At 39.6% G+C, this 22,777-nt stretch overlaps 1 protein-coding gene across 1 annotated transcript in view; it reads right to left on the minus strand.

The window, feature by feature from the left end:
* The window catches only part of FNDC3B (fibronectin type III domain containing 3B), a 314,399-nt gene that overhangs the window by 68,940 nt on the left and 222,682 nt on the right, over positions 1-22,777 (minus strand). Inside the window, exons 8-11 of the mRNA XM_081329788.1 lie at positions 21,219-21,376; positions 17,103-17,162; positions 5,093-5,231; positions 3,417-3,470 (exon numbers count right to left, since the gene is read on the minus strand). Of these exons, the coding sequence (XP_081185914.1) occupies positions 3,417-3,470; positions 5,093-5,231; positions 17,103-17,162; positions 21,219-21,376 (411 nt within the window). The remainder of the gene's footprint in view (positions 1-3,416; positions 3,471-5,092; positions 5,232-17,102; positions 17,163-21,218; positions 21,377-22,777) is intronic.

Raw genomic sequence — 22,777 nt, forward strand, 5'->3', positions numbered from 1 at the left:
GGGCAAGATTATCTGTAATTGTGTATACAAGATATATTTAGAATTATGGAGCCCACTTCTGGTTTGCCATCATGGCCGCCACGGCCACTGGAAGGCAAGCTCTGTCTTCCACGTTCAGTTTCGCTCTACTGGGGGACCCTGGAAAGGGTTGAAAGTCACCCTGTAGGGGTGACAAGCAAGGAGGGGACCCCCGCTTGATTGCGGGACGACGGTAGCCCTTCCACTTGATCTGGGGCAGCCCTGCAAACCAGTGGATTAAAGACCGGCCATAGAAATATGGTTCATCACTAAGCTGCAGACAGCCGAAGTCAAACTTGCCACGAGGAACTTCTAAAGCAGAACGGGTGAGATCTGAACCTCTCTTCAATACTAAGTATTTTCTTTTCCTGTAAAAGCTGCCCAAAGTATCTTCCCCCCTGTGAGGAGAGGGAACTTCTATCCCACCCTCTAAGAATAGTGGTGACTGACTATACAGGGGAGTTAAAATATTGAAAGAATAACCTTCATCTAACTGGATTTATATGCTTCTAAAATTTGGGGACCAAAAGATTTTTTAACTTTACTGAAGACTTTGGTTTTTATTTACAAAAAAAAAAATATTGGAAAAAGGATTATAAAATTTTGGACTTAAAAAGCCTTAAACGGCATTGGTGACATCTTGTGGCCATGTTTGATATTACAATTTGTTATTGCCTAAAGGAGACTTGGCTTGAAGCCCAGCAGTGGCAGCTCATATTTGTGTAAATTTTTTGGCTTGCATTGCAACATATTCTTTATTAGCAAGCCAAACAATTTACACAAATATGAGCTGCCACTGCTGTGGCTACTGCCTGTAGATGGCCTTGGGCTAGGCTAAAACAGGAAATAAGATTTGTCCTGTGTCTGGGACTAAGCAAGTGTATTCTGAATGCTTAACAAACATTTAACACATATCTTCTTGCTTCTCAGCTAACACACAGAGAGAGAGAGCCTGTGGCCTAGGGGTTAAAACAACTGCTTAAGATGCAGTCAGCCCAGGTTCGAATCTCAGAAGGGTATGGCTGACTGATGAGAACAAATAAGTTTGAAATGATCATATTGGTCTCCCTTTATTCTTTGTTAGCAAGCCAAAAAATTTACACACACACACACACACACACACACACACACACACACACATACATATATATACACATATACACATATACATACATACATACATACATACGTGTGTGTGTGTGTGTGTGTGTATAAAACAAGAGAGGGAGATTTATTTGCTGACTTAAAAGCACTGACATAGAAGGTGTGCTGGCAAAGGAAGAAAGCCAGAATAAGGCTGAAGAAAACTGGGGTTTTGATTTATTAGAGAGGATTTTATATTACTAATTAAAATGGAATATACTCAAATAGACAAAATATGTATTTGGAATACTAGATTTTGTTATGAATTGAGATAAAGAAAATTTTGGTCACTTAAAAATTGGAAGTATAAATATCAAAAGTTAAATTTCAATACTGATGGGAAATTAAAATTAAAAATTGGAGAAAACAAATAAATAGGATATTGATTGTCTATACTGAATGTCAAAGTAATTAATATATGTATAACCTAAAAATTATTGATAAATGTAATAAACATGTTTTTACTTATTTGATATAATAAGAACTGTATTAGCTTAAATATGAGAGAGGAAATATTTGATGTTGAAATAGGGAAAATTTTGGCCATTAAATTTAAGACATTTTGGAAATTAGTTGAAAAAGGATGTTATACTGTATTATTAACTAGATGATGTAAGTTGATGGGAAATAGAATATACTCAAATAGATAAGATGTGTATCTTGAATATTAGACTTTGTTATGAATTGTGATAAAGAAAACTTTGGTTACCTAAAACTTGGAAATTATAAATATCAAATGTTAAACTTAAATATTGATGGGAAACTAAAAATTGGGGAAAACTAATAACAGGACATTGTCTATAAAGATTGAATGTTAAAGGATATGCATAAGCTAAAATTTATTGATAAATTTAACAATGCTATTTTTACTTAATTGACATAATAAGAACTGTATTAGTTCAAATATGAGACAGTAGATATTAAGGGGAAAAAAGAGAAAATATTTCATGTGGTACCTTGAGATTCGTACTAAAGATTTTGGTATGTTATTGAATTATCCATTAACCCAGCCACGTTGCTTTTTAAATACTTAAATGTAAAATTAGAAAATCAATAAATTATTACAAAAAAAGAGATATATTTAGAATTACGAAGGAACTAGTTGTAAATATGAGGGGAAAGATGGTGGGTTGGAAAGAAAGAAAGAAAGAAAGAAAGAAAGAAAGAAAGAAAGAAAGAAAGAAAGAAAGAAAGAAAGAAAGAAAGAAAGAAAGAAAGAAAGAAAACCATTTAAGCATACCTATTGACTCATATACAGGTTGTCCCCAACTTACGACCAGAATTGAGCCCAACATTTCTGTTGCTAAGTGAAACATTTGTCAAGTGAATTTTCCCCAATTCACGACCTTTCTTGCCACTGTTGTTAAGTGAATAACTGCATAACTAGCTTGTTAAGCTAGTAACACAGTCACTAAGTGAATCTTTCTTCCCCATTGACTTTGCTTCTCAGAAGGTCACAAAAGGGGATCACATGACCCTGGGACACTGCAACCGTCATAAATATGAGTCAGTTGCCAAGCATCTGAATTTTGATCACATGACCAGGGGGATACTGCAACGGTCATGAGAGTGAAAAATGGTCATAAGTCACTTTTTTCAGGGCGGTTGTAACTCCGAACGGTCACTGAATGAACTATTGTCAGCCGAGGACCACTTGTACATGTATACAACCAGAGGTATTTCTCCATCACAACTCTCAGAGAAAGAGAGAAACTGAGGAAAAGAAAGATGGGAGGGAAGGAATTTGTAGTCTAGACGCAGGATAAAATTAACTATAACTAGTAAATTGAAAGCTCTCCTTCCCAAACTATTTTTTTCTTTCATCAAAAATTTCATCTATAAAATTTCAGTATACTCTTGGAGATGATGGACCAAGCACCTGCTGTTCTAGTTTTTCCTTTTTTGTATTTTTTTGTGTGATTTTATTGTTGTAACTGCCCAGAGTTATGTTCCACAGGATGGGCAGTCTATCCTGTGGAATTTATTTATCCTTATAAATAAATGAATATTCTTCCTCCCTCACCTTTCACACAGAAGACATATCCACTGTTTCTATGTAGATTCAGATCAGCTTCTCTCCAAATAGATAGAAACTAAATTTGCTAAAAGGCTCATTATTTTTAAATAATGAATCAACAAACCAATGGAACAATTTTTCCACATTCTCATTCCCCTGCATTTGATAAAGCGTGTAGAAACAGTTTAAGGTAAAGGACAAAGGTTGTTTTTTCCCCCCTAAAATAATTGGCACTTACTTCATCCCACTCTAAAAGGTAGCTGGTGATTCTTGAACCATTGTCAATTGGGGCCTGTGTAAATAAACATAATGGAAGGTTGGAGAAGGTCATGGAATAAATGTTATTAAAGAGAGAGAGAGAGAGAGAGAGAGAGAGAGAGAGAGAGAGAGAGAGAGAGAGAGAGAGAGAGAGAGAGAGAAAGAGAGAGAGAGAGAGAGAGAGAGAGAGAGAGAGAGAGAGGAGAGAGCAGAAAATTCCATGACAGAAAGCTTAGAATCGGTGGCAGTGCCAGGGAAGGGAAAACAAGATCATTATGAATCTCACTGACGTCTTCATGGCTGACAGCCTGCTCTTCTTCAAAAGCATTAAGACTGTAAGAATTCTTGCCTCCTATTAAATGAGGTTGTAACCTGCATCTTCAGTCGTAGCAGTTACATGCTGGATTCTAAGACATAAGACGAGGCAAGAGAGCAGCACATTTTAAAGGAGCTGGTGTGGTATAGTAACTAAGATGTTGGACTTGAACTGGGAGTACCAGGTTCAAGAGCACTTTCAGCCACGAGACATCATTTCAAATAATAATAATAATAATAATAATAATAATAATAATAATAATAATAATAATAATAATAATAATAATAACAATAATAATAATAATAATAATAATAATAATAATAATAATAATAATAATAATAATAATAATAATAATAATAATAATAATAATAATAATAATGTTGGAAGGGACCTTGGAGGTCAGACAGGAAACCCTGTACCGTTTCAGAAAAATCCAAGGGCTACCTCTAGCTGGAAGTGACAAAACAAGATTGCCTATGCCACTACACATGATACATTAATTCTATTATCTGTTTAAAATAATCCCTTATTTATTTGCAATAGTAGTATCTTCTGAAAGATCCTTAATCTACATCACCCTGAACATCTGTAGAAAAAGTGGGATATAATTTTTACACATAAATAAATAAACAAGCAAACTTGTGTGATGGAGTTCTTGATGCTCTCTGACCTTGGTTGGTTGCATGCAAATGTTTCATTACCCAACTAGAAAAGACTGAACAACAATTTATCTGAAGTGGTGTAGGTTCTCCTGCTTGAGCAAAGGGTTGGACTAGAAGACCTCCAAGGTCCCTTTCAACTCACTTTAAGAACTGTCCTGCTTAGCAATGGAAATTTGGGACTCAATTGTGATTGTAAGTTGAAGACTACCTGTAATACAGAATCAATCAATCATTTTATTTGTCTCTCTCTCTGTGTGTGTGTGTGTGTTTGTGTGTGTGTGTGTGTGTGTGAATCAGCCAGAGGAACTGGAAGTTGAATGGTGTAAAAATTTCATAAAGAATAATAATTGGCAAGTCTCGGTTTTCCTGATAGCTGGAAGGCCAAGATGCTGAGTTCCGCACCTAAAAAAATCTTCATCCTTTTAAATTGCCTTGTTTGTATGCAGTGAAAAACAGTTCATTCATATATTTTTTTACAGACACAGACACAACATATGTTCACATGTAGAGAAAATCTAAACAGTGTTTCCTAGCTTGACACCTTCAAGGCATGGTGGAGATATACACCTCCAACAATCAGTTTCATCTACCTGGATTAAGGAGAAGAGAACAAAAACCTGAAGAGTTTCAGAAGAGAGAAGACTGCCCACGCACAAATTTTCTGAAGAGAAGATTTACCTTCCATTGCAAACTCAAGGAATTTTTGGTCCTGTGTGAAGGTCTGGGTGGCAAAGGACATTCTGGAGCAGAGCTACGCGTGATGAAACTGACGGGTTCTGAGCAAGATCCTTTCACGGAATTGTACATAGCATATATCCTGAAAAAAACGGAAGAAAGTTTAAGAAACGCGCTTGTTATTATTGATCTAACTGTGTGAGTTTCACAACATTACTCAATCCATCAAAAGTAGCTTGAAAATGCTCACCTTAATTGTCTTAGAATAAGGACCGTGGAATGTCATTCTGGGCACAAGGGGTGGATGCTGAAATAAATGGCAGCTTCTACTTCTAATTTAATTACAAATTTTGCACTGCCCTCATCAGCTGTATGTTCTGGAGCAGGGGTAGGCAACCTTGGCTCTTTTATGACTCATGGACTTCAAACTCCCAGAATTCCTGAGCTAGCATAGCATAGCTGGCTCAGGAATTCTGGGAGTTGAAGTCCATGAGTCAGAAAAGAGCCAAGGTTGCCTAACCCTGTTATGGAGCATTGAGAATCTTACTCCATGCAAGAGTGAAATAAATCAACTACACAGGTAGTCTTTGACTTATGACTAATCACTTAACAACCATTCAACATTCCGAGGTAACTCCAACGTTGGAGTTACTTACAATCTGGATTCAAAGTTCTAATGATCATCCTTTCCCTGTAGTCATGTGACCTCACTTCAGCCACTCGTCAGTCGGACCGCATTTACAGCCAATCACATCCCCCCCCAATTTGCCGTTAGGCAAACCCAAACAGTTGTTAAGTGAACGCCACAGTCATTAAGCGCACCAATGGTTCGCTATTGGCACAGTTTTCCTAAAAACTGGAAGTAAATGCCAGTTTTTGGTAAAACCATCCTAAAACATGGTCAGGTGATCTGATTTTTTAAATTAAGACTGAATTCCATGGAAATTCCATACAAGAGCCTTGGTGGAGCAGTGGGCTAATGCCTCCTTAAGTAACACCAGCTGCCTGCAATTAGTACAGGTTCGCATCCCATCAGGCTCAAGGTTGACTCAGACTTCCATCCTTCCGAAGTAGGTAAAATGAGGACCCAGATTGTTGGGGGCAATTAAGCTGACTTTGTAATAATGCCGCTTGGGGGTTGTGTGAAAGCCCTAATAAGCAGGCATATACATAGAATGAAGGCTACTGCTAAGCACATTGATTTGTGCTTTAGATTGTAAGCCGCCCTGAGTCTTCAGAGAAGGGCGGGATATAAATGGGATTAAAAAGAAAGAGAGAGATTGGAGAGAAAAAGGAAAAGAACTGGATAAACCCTGTCATTGTAGTTTTAAGGAAGCAGGATAGAAATGTTTTAAATAAATGAAATAAAGATGCCAGGTTAGGTCAGATGAAGAAAACAACAACAGTACTATGCAACGGATTGAAGGGAAGAAGAACTATACTGTGCTGATATTGGTAGGAAAGGATTGTGGCACCACTGGAAAAAAAAATAGATACCTGCTCCAGTGTTTAAGGGCTATTGCTCAGTTTCCAAAAAAGAATCTTCCAGAGTACACAAAATTAACTGCACTCAAGTCTAGACAAACGCTTTGCCAACTCTGAGTCCAGCTAAATTTAGTCTTATTTTTCAAATGGTGACGCCACTATCCCTATCTAACCCCGTTGCTAAACGGGAAAATGTTTAAAGGTGTCTCTGTCCTTGGGCTTTTGAATATGGCTCGCCCCCCCACCCAGCTCTCTGTATCTGTCTTCTGACAACCTAAACAACAAATCCGAATTTGTCAGGGGAAGCAAGAATTGTGGCATTCTTTAGCAATAAGGCTAGTGACAAGACCCAATATGCCTTGTACTTTTCATACAACCACATGAAGGTTAATATTTCGAAAAATAGCATCGAGCGTTGAAAATGTAGAAGACTATCCTTTGTGGGAAACATTGGAATGCTATTACTGATTTCCGCTAAGATCTTGATACTTACCTGGGTCAAAATATAGTAAAAAGGCATGTTGGAAATGTAAATGTAAAGAAAGGACTTTTTATCATTTATGGTGGACATGTGATAAAGCAAGGAAATATTGGAGTAGGATTCATATTTTAATGCAGAAAATTCTTAAAGTGAATATAAAGATCAGACCAGAAACATTCCTTCTGGGTCTAATGGAAAAAGACTTGGGGGAAAAAAATTGGAACGCTGATTTTGTGAAGGATGTTTGGATTCCCGCCATGGACGAAGGACTACAAAAGCTGATGGAGTTAGCAGATATGGCTAAACTGACTGTTTTGATAAAAGAAAAGAATTTAAGTACTTTTGTTTCTACTTGGAAACCGCTTCTGAACTTTGTGCTTGAGGTGGAAAAAAAAATGATAGTATGACTTTGGGTTTTACTGATTAGTTTGATTTGTTGATATAGAAATGGCTAGTTCATACTACTATAGAAATGTAAAAAGTTCAGATTTGATGATAATGCCTTATTCTACTATAACAGAGGGAGTCTGAACTCAATGCCTTCCCCCCCCCCCTTTTCCACACTTCTCTTTTTCTCATTCCCCTACCATGATTCCTCACTATTGGCTTTTTGTATTCTTGTATTTTATGTTATAAGTGAATAAAAATCTTTAAAAAATATATATAGTAAAAAGGCCTTTCATTTCTGGCACTGATAGCAGTTAAACAGTTAGAACAATTGATCAGTGGAACAACCTGCCCCCAGAAGCTGTGAATGCTCCAACACTGGAAGTTTTTAAGAAGAGACTGGACAGCCATTTGTCTGAAAAGGTATAGGGTTTCCTGCCTGAGCAGGGGGTTGGACTAGATGACCGCCAAGGTCCCTTCCATCATCATCATCATCATCATCATCATCATCATCATCATCATCATCATCATCATCATTATTTTAAACTTTTGTATTTTGTAGATCAGATTTTTATGATGAGGCTCCTACATATTTAAACTTATGGAAGAATTCTACCTTAAAAATGGAGGACAAGATGTTATGGCTAGAATCCAATATAATTACTTTAAACCAATTGCTCTGTTATTGTTATTTGAAAGCTCTCTCTTAATCTCACATATAATTTTGCTTGCCTAATTAACAAAAGTAGCAATAAAATCAACTCAAGTGTAGTCTTGACAGCTCTCAGTATGGAGCAGATGCCTTCGCTGCTTTTAAGGTTCTGAATTGTTTTTCTCTGAGTCCATTTCTGAAACCAAACCAGCACCCTATTTGTATCAAACATTAAATGTTTTAAAAGTTGAGATCATTTCACACCTATGGCTGCAAATTTTAAAGAATGTTAAATTTTTCATCAGATTTTCATTAGATGAAATTGATTCATCAAAAGATGCTATTTCAGGCTTATTGGATGAAATAATGGATGTCAGATTTTCTCTGTTGCTTATGTAAAAATGTGAGAGATCTGATTTTATCTTGTGATATTGTTGAATACTGTACATATAGGTGAAAAATTAAATGATTTGCCATTTTTTTCTTGTGCCTTTTGCTGAGGTTTATTATCTTCGTCTTAGTTTTTATTTGCAATTGGTTCTTTTCGTTGTTGTTAACTGGCAGTTTTGTACTTTTTGTACAAAAGAAATAAAATAAAATAATAATAATAATACCACATATACTTGTGAATAAGCTGAGAAGTTTTGGTGCTACCATGCCCCCAAATTGGAGGACCATGTTTTCCCTAGAGTCGGTGCAGGTGAAATAAATAAATGTCAATGTTTATCGAGAAATTATACAGGAAATTGAAGTTTTTTTGAAAAAGACTGATTGATATCACCTTGGGAAGAATTAGGATACCTAATTCTAGAAAGATGTTACTCGTGATAGATGTGAATATCCTGCTTAGGTTGCATTGGAACAAAAAATAAATATGTATTTCCCAGAACAGTTTATCCCTGTAAAAGCGTCACTTCTGAAAACAACATCCAATTTTTAATGACTGCAATCTAGACCTAAAATAACATTCTGATCTTTGTGTAGTTTAATGGTTTGCCTTGATATAAACTTCATTTTCATAATTTAGGATAATAATAATAATAATCAAATTATTTTATCTCCTGGATACCTTCATAAAAAACAATAACAAAAACTTTCAGCAAATGGCAGGATTTAGCTAGTCTCATAAATTAAGTAGGACTGTCCTTGGTTAGCGTTTGGGTGAGAGTCTACTTCTTTTTATTATTTTTGACAATCACCTTTATTAACCACCACATAGTATTAATATGTGAATATAAAATGAAATAAGATGAAACAAATGAAACAAAAAAATGAAACAAACATGAAACAAAAAATAAAGCACCAATCTTTCTCAGAAGGACGAACAAGAAGGCAATAATGCATTTAACAGAGGGATACAATAAAGATTGCGTAAAGAATTAACACAGCTTTAAAATGCCTTGGTAAGACCACACTTGGACTACTGATCCAGTTTTGGTTGCCATGATATAAAAAAGAGTGAAGAGAAGAACAACAAAGATGATTACCGGGACTGGAGCCTAAAACATATAAAGAACGATTGCTGTAATTGGATATGTCTAGTTTAATGAAAAGAAGGGTTAGGGGGTGACTTGATAACAGTGTTCCAGTATCTCAGGGTTGCCACAGAGAAGAGGGAGTCGAGCTATTCTCCAAAGCACCTGAAGGCAGGGCAAGAAACAAAGGATGGAAACTAATCAAGCAATCTAGAACTAAGGAGAAATTTCCTGACAGTTAGTACACTGAATCAATGGAACAACTTGCCTCTAGAAGTTGTGAATGCTCCAACACTGGAAGTTTTAAAGAAGAGATTGGACAACCTGTCAGAATCCATTTATATCACATTTCATAATTGTATAGGTAGAACAACGTGCTATTTCTGGGGATTCTGCCATCTCTCCGAGGGGGGGGGGGGAGAGGATGGTTACTAAAGCGATTTTCAAACAACAGGGGATGTTTTAACTGGGGAAGGGAGGGGGACAGACAGGTCTGGATTGTATCTTCATTTACAACTGAAAAGGAAAGCAATAACCATAAAACCAAGGAGAGTTCCCATTCCCATGGAAGGACCTGACACCAAGCAACTGACGACAGCCTGACCAAATGGATGAGGGGAGGGGCTGAAATGGGAATGGTTTATATAGGATTGAAATGTAACTTTTGTCAGATTCCGTCTTGTATTCCCACAATCGATTCCATCCTAGTAAACATTTTCCTTTTGGACTAAACTTGCATCCAAGAGTTCTTATTTCCTAAGATGTGGATTGAGGTGGGTCCTGACAGTAGACGGAATCTGCTTTAAGAGTCAACCTGGAAGGGAAAACCTTACCGGGGGACTTTGCAACAAATACAATGTCTGGCGACGAAGCAAGAGAGGAGGGAAGCCCCATGGAGGGGGAGTCTTCCCCCCAAATGGAATCCCAGAGACAATGGGAAGCTGAAGCAGCATATTCCCCCGGGGAAGAAGCGGTGGAGCAGTACGACCGAAAACCCCGGTGGTCGATGGGCGTTGGAAGGAAAAGTGAGTGGGAAAAGGCTTCGGGAGAAACGACCCTGAGGCGTAGTAACCACCAACCGGAATGGAGGCAAGAGATGGAGAGTTCCCTGCACGCCAGCGAGGAGGAGCGGATCCTGGAAAAGGCCATTGATCTGATGAAAGCAACCCTGAGTTCACTGAGGGAGGAGAGAGCTGAAAATCGCAACCGAGGCAGCGCCTGGGGACGCAACTGGAAAGGTAACGGAGGGGATCCAACACCTGAAACCCCGGGGCCATCCAATGGAACAGGAATTGCTGCCTCAGCAGTACCGCCCCCCCCAGAACCACAGATGGGGACCAGGATGAGGAGCGATACCGGCCACGGCGCAGACAACGCTCCAGCCAAAGACTCCCGCCCCTGGAAGTCAAATTCAAGGGGGAGCCATCACGACTGGGATTTTTCCTAACCCAAGTCCTCAGCTACATGGAAGAGTACGGACGGGACATCCCCAGTGACAAAACACGCATCCGAATTGTGCAATCTGCCCTGGACGGGACGGCTGCAGACTGGGTGGTGAACTTGCATGACTCCAACGCCACAGAACTCAACGACTTCAACCGATTCATGTCATCTTTGAGGCGACGGTTCGAGGATCCTTTGGCTGACCGTAAGGCCTGGGAGAGAATCAAAATGGTGAGGCAGGGCAGGCGAGCAGTGGCTGATTATACCCAAGAATTCCGAGCCATTGCCAGCAAGCTGAACTGGCCAGAAGACATCCTCCTTAGCCACTTCAAAGACGGTCTGAACTACGACCTGTATGATGCTTGCCTGCCTCGAGGAGACCCATCCCACCTCGACGACTGGTACATCCTGGCGGAGGAAGTGGAAATAGACCTACTGAAGAGACACCGCAGAGGAAAACCATGGGGCCGCCTGCCACCCGAGCAAACACGCGAGGGGGAAAAACCACCAGCCACAGCCAAAAAATCAACAAGTTGCTTCAACTGCGGGAGAGAGGGCCACCGTGCTGCAGAATGTCGTTCAAAAGCCCCCCCACGAAAACCAGAGGCATCATCCTCCAAGAAGCCGGGGAAGCCCCAAGGCAACACAAAAGAATCTTCCATGAAGGGGACAGAGGCTGTAGAGTCCACAATTCCTGCCAGGAACTGGGACTGGACTCCGGCCTGCACCGCAGGGACGGTGGACAACTCGGAAGACAGCTCAGAGGGAGAACCATTGGTAAGTGGACCCCTTCCACCCATACTTAAGACAGTGACTATATTAGCTTCCCCTATGCCTGAAGCAGCCAAAATAAAAGCTCTGATAGACTCTGGGTGCATCCGCTGCCTTATCAGCCCAACGCTGGTGGAGAGATTGAGCATCCCAGTGAGGAGGCTAAAACAACCAATCTCTTTTAGTCAATTAGATGGGACAATAGCAGGGGGAGGACCAGCCACCCTAGCCACTTTACCAATCCACCTATCACTGGGGCCCCATGAGGAGGACATAACGTTTATAGTGGCCCCAGACATGGAATGCCCAATGATCCTAGGACTGGAATGGCTGAAGAAATGGAACCCCGGGATAAACTGGAGGACAGCAGAACTCAATTTCCCAAAGGGGGGGCAGAAGAACTTAGACTCCAAAAGCACCCCCCCAACCCAGAGGGAGAAGACAGCAGCAGTGGGGAAAGAGAAGGGATTACCAGAGATACCGGAGGAATACAGGGACCTGGCTGAGGTTTTCAGTGAGGAAAGAGCAGATGAGCTTCCCCCCCACCGCCCCACAGACTGCACCATAGAATTCAAACCTGGGGCAAAACTCCCAAAACCCAGGATGTATGCCATGAGCCCAAGGGAAATGGCAGAAATGGAGAGATTCATAAAGAAAAACTTAGAAAGAGGATTTATTGAGCCTGCTAAACCCAAAGTGGCCGCCCCGGTTCTGTTCAGAGAGAAGAAGGATGGGTCCTTTCGTTTGGTTGTGGACTATAGAAATTTGAACACAATTAGTGAATGTAATCTGTACCCCCTTCCCCTAATGAAGGATATGTTATCCCACCTATCGAAAGGAAAGATTTTTACCAAACTAGACCTGAGGGAAGCATACTACCGTATTAGGATTAAGGAAGGAGACAAATGGAAGACTGCATTCAACTGCCCAATGGGGTGCTATCAATTCAAAGTATTGCCATTCGGACTGCAAGGGGCCCCCGCAGTCTTTATGCAATTAATTAATGACGTGCTGAGAGAGCACCTATATAAGGGGGTCCTGGTTTACCTCGATGACATCCTTATCTTCACAGAAACCAAAGAGGAACATATCAAACTAGTCAGAGCAGTCCTGAAGAAGTTGCGAGCTGCCCACTTATATGCTAAATTATCGAAGTGTGAATTCCATCAGGAAAAAATCGACTACCTGGGATATCGCATATCTCCAGAGGGCATCGAAATGGACCCTGAGAAGGTCAGGGCAGTACTAGAGTGGGCACCCCCCCGCACACGGAAGCAATTGCAAAGTTTCCTGGGGTTTGCAAACTTCTACCGCCAATTCATCCCCGCATTTGGCCAAATAGCCATGCCCCTCACAAATTTGTTGAAAACGAAGGGGGGGTCACCCGTGAAACCCAGCCAGCCTCTGAAATGGTCAATGGAATGTCAAGCAGCATTTGAGAGGCTAAAGAGACTTTTTTCTGCTGAACCTGTCCTAAAACACCCAGATCCCGACAAACCTTTTGTAATACAGGCAGATGCGAGTGATGTAGCGGTAGGAGCCGTACTATTACAAGAAAATGATGGGGGGACATTGCAACCATGCGCATACACATCCAGAAAACTCACAGAAACAGAACAACGCTGGCCAATATGGGAAAAAGAGGCATTCTCGTTGAGGTGGGCATTACTAACATGGCGCCAATTTTTAGAAGGAAATAAAATACCTTTCCAGGTCTGGACAGACCACAAAAATTTGGAAGCACTAAAAACGCCCAGGAAGCTCACTCCTAAGCAAGCCCGCTGGTCCCAACATTTTCACCGATTCAATTTCACTCTCAAACACTTACCGGGGGGAAAGAACTTCCTGGCAGATGCATTATCCCGCATGCCCCAATATAACAGCACAAGAGTTACTGACTTTAAACCACTTGTACCGGAACAACAACTGGCAGCACCAGTCACCACCAGGGCACAAGAAAAAATGAAGCCGAAGGTAGATAGCCAAACTGGAATAGAATTCAGGAAATCTTTGGAAAGTGATGAATGGTTCCAGAAAAATAAACATGTGTGCACAATTAAAGATGGACTGCCGTGGGTGGGGGAGAAGCTATATATACCTGCCACACAGAGAATCAATTTCATGCAACTGTGTCATGATACAAAATCAGCAGGACACTTTGGCTTTGTAAAAACCTTACATTTAACTAAAAGGCAATTTTGGTGGCCATCTATGAAAAAGGACATAGAAAGCTATGTGGGTAGCTGTCAAATTTGCGCGATGGCCAAAAGACTGCAAGGGAAACCGCCAGGTCTGTTACAACCGGTGGCAAACCCCTCAGCCCCATGGAAAGAAATAGCCGTGGATTTTATCGTAGAACTGCCAGAAAGTAATGGAAACACCGTAGTCTGGACTGTCACAGATCTGTTCTCTAAGCAAGTACATTTCATACCTTGCCAAAAAAATCCCGACTGCAAAAGCATTAGCAAAACTTTTTGTACAGCATATTTACAGATTGCACGGGGTACCACAACGCATCATATCTGACAGAGGGGTGCAATTTACATCGGCATTTTGGAAAGAATTTTTATCCCTCTTAGGAACCACCCAAGGACTGTCATCTAGTCACCATCCTCAGACAGACGGAGCTTCTGAAAGACTTAATAATATACTTGAACAATATCTGAGATGCTATATTAATTTTCAGCAGTCCGACTGGACGGACCTACTGCCTTTTGCAGAAGTAGCATATAATAATGCAGTCCACTCAAGCACAGGTTACACTCCTTTTCAAGTAGCTACAGGCCAGAGTTTCAACCCAATACCAGAACTAACCCCAAAAGAACCGGTTATCCCTGATCTGAAGGAATGGATTGCTCAATTACAAAATACATGGCCAATCGTTAGGAAAGCGTTGGAAGATGCCAGAAAAGCATACAAGACACAGGCAGACAAAAAAAGAACCGATCCCACACCATTTAGGGTAGGAGAGATGGTATATTTATCCACAAAATACCTGAAATCACTCCAACCCTGTAAAAAACTAGGACCAAAATATATTGGACCCTTTCCAATTAAAAGAATCATAAACCCAGTAACAGTTGAATTAGAACTACCCAAAAATCTTAGACGAATACACCCAACCTTCCACTGTAGTCTATTAAAGAGAGAACAACAATCACCACTACGAGAAAAAATCCCACCACCACCACCCCCCATCATGGTGGAAGGAGAACAACATTTTGAAGTGAAAGAAATCTTAGATTCCAGAAAACACCATGGAACGATACAATATTTAGTGGCATGGAAACACCTCCCCTCCTCAGAAAATGAGTGGGTTAACAAACTCCATGTTAAAGCACCTAAGTTGCTTAAGAGGTTTCATACAGAATATCCAAACAAACCAGGCTAACATTTATATGTTTTCTTTCCCCACAGATGGACTCATCTTTTTTCTGAAAGGAGAGCCAAATGTCAGAATCCATTTATATCACATTTCATAATTGTATAGGTAGAACAACGTGCTATTTCTGGGGATTCTGCCATCTCTCCGAGGGGGGGGGAGAGGATGGTTACTAAAGCGATTTTCAAACAACAGGGGATGTTTTAACTGGGGAAGGGAGGGGGACAGACAGGTCTGGATTGTATCTTCATTTACAACTGAAAAGGAAAGCAATAACCATAAAACCAAGGAGAGTTCCCTTTCCCATGGAAGGACCTGACACCAAGCAACTGACGACAGCCTGACCAAATGGATGAGGGGAGGGGCTGAAATGGGAATGGTTTATATAGGATTGAAATGTAACTTTTGTCAGATTCCGTCTTGTATTCCCACAATCGATTCCATCCTAGTAAACATTTTCCTTTTGGACTAAACTTGCATCCAAGAGTTCTTATTTCCTAAGATGTGGATTGAGGTGGGTCCTGACACAACCATTTGTCTGAAATGGTGTAGGATTTTCTGCCTGAGCAGGTTATTGGACTAGAAGACCTCCAAGGTCCGTTATTCTATTAACAAGACTTCAAATAATCCTTGTTAAGTTGATAGGATAATGCAAGCTTCTTTTTATGATTCTGGAATATACTCCTGGCTTTGGATGATTATTTGTAGTTGGAAGGGGTTTCTGATTATAAAGAGAAATTCAGAAATATGTTCCTCAGTCTGGCATTATCCTCAGAGTGGTTCAATAGAAATCAGTGGGGTAAGATACTTACAAATTTAGGTTGCCTTAATTTAACTAAGTCTAGATCTATCCCACAGTTCTCAGCCTCTGTGATTATTCACTTTGACATGTTTATCCATAGTGAATGTTCCATAACAGATTTTCTATTTACTTCTTTCACCCTTCTGAAATGGTTGGAAAGATTAAAGTCACTTCAAATGTGAAAAGCTGAATTATTTCCTGATCATAGATACAAAATGTCATTCTTGTTCAGTTTTTACAAAGAGAAACTCAATGATTGCTTCTGTTTTTTAGAAAGCCATGTAGTGAAACTGATTCTAATGACTTCATTCTTATTTCCCAGTAATACTGACAAACTCTTTCTGTTTGGTTTAAGAAATGATTACCCTGCAATGCTCCCATCATACTTAGATGTAAAAGCTTTCAGGACAGAGAAAGAAATCTCCCTTTTCTTCAAATCAGGAAGAAAGTCTTTAAAAAGCTTGCAAAGTTATCCTGACTATTAAAGGCATTTCCTTTGAGATCGCAGGTTTGGGGATGATGGAAAGTTAAGGAAAGTTTAGGGTTTTTACAGCAGTAGAAAAACAATGATAAATTAATATGATATAAATTTAATAAATAAATAAACGATCATGGTTGCTGGAGCTGGCCAGAATAAAGTCAAGGATTGCAAGGAGCTTGTAATACATCTGAGAATGATGTAAACACCCTTCCTAAAAATTTAACCTGAGATTTAGGAATCAGCAGAATTGAAAAAAATGGAGAAACAGCAAAGAGAATCACTTGTCTTTGTCCAATGTAATTTAAAAAACGGCACAGCATTTTCACATTTTCACCTTAATTTATCTACTTTATTTACCATGTTCCAAAAGATTCCATGCTGTGTTAAGCCTTATGAATGTTGACAAGCCTAAAAAAAATTGTGAACAGCTAAAAAAAAAACCCTCCATGACACATTGCTGAAAGCTGATAGTTAGTTTGGGACATTTGTCAGCATTCACTTGGCTAAATCCCCAAAGTGAGAAACATGCTTATTTTAAATCATTCACTGCATTGTTATTGTTGTCAGCAATTATGTGGAAATGGCAGGACCCATCAAATTTGGGGCATCTATTATGATATCTAGAATGGAATGAATTAAATTACGGAGGCTCACCTGATGTGATATTCTGTTGCAGGCCTAAGATCTTTCAGTTTGTATTCCAATTCTTCTCCACTGGAAAAGAGGTAGAGTTGTACAACAAACAAACAAAATTAAAAGGGGGTACTGAATTATCTAGCAAATATGCCCTATATATTAAGATCCCATCCAATGTATTCCAATTATATAGGTAAAGGTAAAGGTTCCCCTGCACATGCGTGCTAGTCATTTCCGGCTCTAGGGGCCGGTGCTCATCTCCATTTCAAAGCCGAAGAGCCAGCGCTTGTCCGAGGACGTCTCCGTGGTTATGTGGCCGGCATGACTAGACGCCAAAGGCGCACGGAACGCTGTTACCTTCCCACCATAGTGGTCCCTATTTTTCTACTTGCATTTTTATGTGCTTTCAAACTGCTAGGCTGGCAGAAGCTGGGACGAGTAACAGGCGCTCACTCTGTTACACGGCACTTGGGATTTGACCCGCCAAACTGCCGACTTTCTGATCAACAAGCTCAGCATTCTAACTCACTGACCCACCGCGTCCCCTATTCCAATTATATACATGACCTCAATAATGAGAATAAATTTTGCCCAATACCAAAAGAAAAATATAATCCCCATAATATCTTATTGGGAAGTTACACATGGAGAATATGCAGCTATGGGAAAATTAACAGTAAATGTTCACAACGGTAGTTTAACCAAATTTAAACAAAATTTTGCATGCATAAATCATGTAGCATGGTAGACATAATCATTTTGGTTTCTAATAGACCTAAACATTTATTAGTATTGTAATAAACAGGCGCATGAAAGGAGGGAGTTCCCCCCCTCTTTTTTCACCTATTGGTATTCTGCTCATTGTCAAACTTGTTTGTTCTTTTACCCTTTTCAATATGTACAAACAACATAAAGTAATAATACAGTGTTGATCTAATGAACTTTTAAATCAGCACCACTGTATTGAAGTAATGTACTATGTGAGTTTTACAACAATATAATAATAAAATGTGGTTCTCAATTAAAAATTATTCCAATTGTAGGCAAACTGCAGAGGTTGAAAAGGAAACTAACAAATATTTTATTGACTTCATAATATATTTCACATTTCTGAAGATTTTTTAAACTGTTTCTTTTTGTAAATTACTTCAAAGGCATGTGAAGAATGATGTAACTGAAGGATTACAGGCCTAAAATTATTATTATTATTAATAAAAATGATTGATGTATTAATTGTATTGATATGCTATTTCTTATGCTGAAGCATCCCATAAACAGTTTATATAAATACATCAGTGAATATAAAGTAATACAGGTAGTCCTTGACTTACAACCACAATTAGGGCTGCAGTCTGTGTCATAAGTTATTGTGATCAGATTCAGATTCCAGCGGGACTACCCAATTCTGTAACAGCTTTGTTCCCTATGGCATCCATCTGGTAAAATTGCAAGATTCGTTTTTCTCACCATGCACATGTATACATAATCCGAACTAGACTGTGTTGTTTCTCTGTGTCATACAATATATGTGGGTATGTGGGTATATGCCAAAAAAAATTGGGGTGTGTGTGTCATATTTATGTAGTGTATATTGGAGGTGGTGACACTTTGAGAGTTGTATGCAACAAAATTTCATTTTAATGTCTGCCAATTAGTGTACAATTAAAGTGACAATAAAGTTATTCTAAGTGTAAGTGATCGTAAATTGAGTTGGACCCTATTTTGCAATCATTTTTATAATGGTTGTTAAGTGAATACCACAATCATTAAGTGAATGGTGGGGTTGTAAGTGCAAACACTTTCTTCCGAATGGGTGTTTTTTTTCCTGAAAATCAGCAAATCAGCAACCAAACTGCCTTCCACATCTCTGGATACATGAACAAGGACCTACTGGTATGTGGTTTGAGAGGTGCTTGGCAGACATGGAATTTCGTTCTATAAAAGACTTCTCTCCAGTACTGTGTATCAGATGCAGCTTTGGGACTAAGCACAAGAATAGCCACACACATTCATGGTGCGCTAATCCAAATATGAAATCTGCAACTGGAGCTACTCTGACCTTGCCCTAGAAACACCAGCCAAAGCTTGTAATAGGCCATGAATGTTGTGTAGGCCACAACAGTGCCCTTAGGAGCAACCCCAAATATCTTGTATATGAGTAACTGTGGTCCTGTTTAGAAACTCCCTAGCTCCTAAAGCTGGGAATCTGCCATCTTCAAAGATCTTGCTGGGATTTAATTTCAATTCACTAGTCCTAATCCAGGGGTGGGATTCAGCCGATTTGCACTACTTCGGCAGAACCGGTAGCTAATTTTTTGTTGCCTAGGCCCAGAAAGGACTTCCGGAAGTGGCATCCACACAGAGAACTGGTTGTTCACATATTTGAATCCACTGCCCTAATCTTTCCTATCACTGCATCCAAACCCTGATTTGGGGCATGGATAGCCTGTCCTGATTCAGAGGCTATGGGAAAACAGAGTCGTATCATTTGCATATGGGTAATATTCAGTTCCAAATTTCCTGAGGACCACCCATCATGGTTTCATTTAGACATTAAAACAGATCTGAGAACAGTGCTATGCTATCCATCCCTTCCCTACCAAGGAATAAAGGTACAGTCATCCAACATTGCACCCTGAAACCCTCCCAGCCAGGTAAAAACAGAGCCATTGTGTAGTTCAGGAGACTACAATGGAAACAATATAAAAAAACTGCTGTGCAGAAACAATAGTAGTACAGTTGTTCAATCCTAGAGACAATGTAATTGCATGGGACTCACTCTTCTCAAGCCCTTTGCCCAGAAAATAAATGAAGGAATTCTCTGACTTGGAGGTTAAATATTTCCAAAAAATTTGCAGAAAACTACAGGTGGGCATTTTTGCGATATCAAATAAGAAATTAGCACTCTTCTCATTAAATCAACTCTCTATAAGAAAAGAGATCAGAGGCATGAGGGAGACCTCATCTTAACAACCATGCTGATAAATGATCCTTTGATCTAAGTCTTAGCTTACTGCAATAAATTTGCCTCCTTGTAAGAATCTTGCTTTTTAGAATAAATATGTAGTGAGCCAACAATTCATTTGATACAGAAATATACCTGAAGGCCTGCACTGGCTAAAAAGATGGAATAAATAAGTGTTGGCTTAAGGACCCATATACAGTGGATTGGTTCTGTAAACTAGCTAAATTTAAACCAAATAAACACTACTACCCCTTAGCAAAATGTATGAGATTACTTAATGCCATATTTGTAAACATCCCATAATTTAAAAATTGTGCTGAATGAATGGACAAAAAGGGTTGTATGAACTATCTTGCATCTAATGTTCTTTGTAACACTTATGATTGGGTGAGATTCAGCCTATTTCTTTGACTTACAGCCATTCGTTTAGCAACTGTTCAAAAAAAAAAATCTGACTTACAACCAGTCCTCGCACTTATGACCGTGGTTGCACGGTCAAGTGATCAGAGTTTGGGTGCTTGGCAATGGGCATGTTTTTACAATGATTGCAGCATCCCGGGGTCATGTCATCACAGTTTGCGACTTTCCTAATCAGCTTTCAACATTAGAAGAAGCTGGAATTGCTTAAGAACCACATGATTTACTTAACAACTGTGGCAAAAAAAAAGATTTTAAAATCGGGTACTTAACAACTGCCTTGCTTAGCAATGGAAACTCTTGTTCCAACTGTGGTTATAAATCAAGATCTATCTATATGGCAGAAGCTTGGTCAACCTGTTTAAGTCCCATGGCTTTTTATTACAATGGAGTGGCATCCAGTTTTTTGGACTGTTTTCAGCCAATAGGAAGTTCTATACATTTCTTTCCTACATTTTTTTTCTTCTCCTCCTCCTAGGAGAAATGCACAATAGTTAAGTTGACAAAATCCCAAAATCCCAGTTTGGCACACAGTGCATTTAGATACTTGACAGGAAACCTTTCCAGCTGGTGAACATCATGGGAAAACATCTTGGCAGGGAGGAGCATATGACAAAAATGGGAAACATTGTGATAGTGAAAGGAACTTGGTACTCAAGTTCTGGAAAAAAACACTTCTGGATTTACTTCCAAGCCTTGCTGCTTGAAATATAAAAGATGACATGTAAGATCACACACATGCAGATTTTTACCTGTAGATTGTTTTGTATTTTCCATCCCTCCCTTTGTCTGATAAGGCAACTTCGTAAGTACACGTATAAGGCAAACCATTGCTGAGTCTATCTTCACTTGAAAGACCATTTGGAGGAGACCAAGTGAGCAAAACTGTTCTAGCCTGAATGTTTGACACCTTGGGAGATAAAAACAAGACGAGGTTAGTTTTCATGCCAAGAGGCATATTGCCATTTTAAAGTGCCTATATTTGAGGTATCGTTAACTTCGTCAGTACTAGCTAGCAGTTGTTACCTAGTTGGGTAATGAAACATCTGCAAGAAAACAACCAGGCTCAGAAAGCACCAAGGACCCCAAAGTTATGAATTATAATTGTCATTCCATTCATCCTGAACCATATCAGGTTAAGCTTTTTCACAAAATGGTATTTTGATCTTGCTTTGATTCTTTTTTTTTGTTTTTTTTAAAAAACACCCCAACTTCAAAAAGCGTACTTCAGTTTATTGGCCAATGGAAGAGTTTGTGTAGCCTTAACATTTTTTTTATGAACTTCTAACACTGATGGCTTTGAGAACCTGGACTAATTAAGAGGGCCATTAAATTAAGCCAGGAATCTATAGAAATATTGCACCATCTCAGATTAGATCAATTAAAGTGCCTCAGTTATACTAAAGCAGACATGTCAAACACAAGGCCCGGGGGCCGGATGTGGCCCGCGAAGTGGTTTCATGTGGCCTGTGAAGCCATCCTGGAAACAGTAAGGGAACGGCCCCCACTGCCTTGGCCCTGGCCCAGAGACCCTCCTTCTGCCAGAGACCCTCAGATCTGTCCCACTCCTGCCCAGGCCCCCATAGGCACCCTTGATGCAAACGATGTAGAGCTGGCCACGCCCACCCAATAGGCCATACGCACTCTAGCCACGCCCACCCAGTAGGCCATACCCACCCTGGCCATACTCACCCAGCCATTTGAGGGCAACCGCAATGCTGATGCGGCCCTCAATGAAATTGAGTTTGACACCCCTGTACTACAGGACTGAAACGGTAGCCAAGAAGACAGATATTTACAGTGAACATACCATATTTGACCTCAATTAAGGATTTTATGAACTGAAAAAAAGAGAGGGGGGAATATGAGGACAAACGGACATCTGAATTGGATTTCTGGCATTAGGACATATACCAGTACAGCTAAGGAGAAAGGGCTTTTTCCTAATTCTTTTATTACGGACATATGGTTGCATAACTGTTTTGCATAAATTCACACAGGGATTTGGAACTTAATGTACCATAGTCAGCCAATGTTACATTGGAATGCTTTCTTTCTTTTATGATCACCAGCTAGGACACACGTAGCTATGTGGAACATATGGCCCAATAAAAAAAAATCAAAACATTTTATCCTTTCATGAACTTTAATAATTTGGAGAATCCAAAGAATAAAATGAATAGTATTCTTATCTGTACAGTAGAAGTAAACATGGAAACTGGAGAGAAGGTCAGGTTAAATGCTAAACAGATTGCGCTGCTCTTTTTAATTGAGATTTGGTTTCCTGAAGGTGCTATGTAGAAGCAAAAAG

The sequence above is a fragment of the Vipera berus genome, assembly GCF_964194415.1.
Source record: "Vipera berus genome assembly, chromosome: 5".
Lineage (NCBI taxonomy): Eukaryota > Metazoa > Chordata > Lepidosauria > Squamata > Viperidae > Vipera > Vipera berus.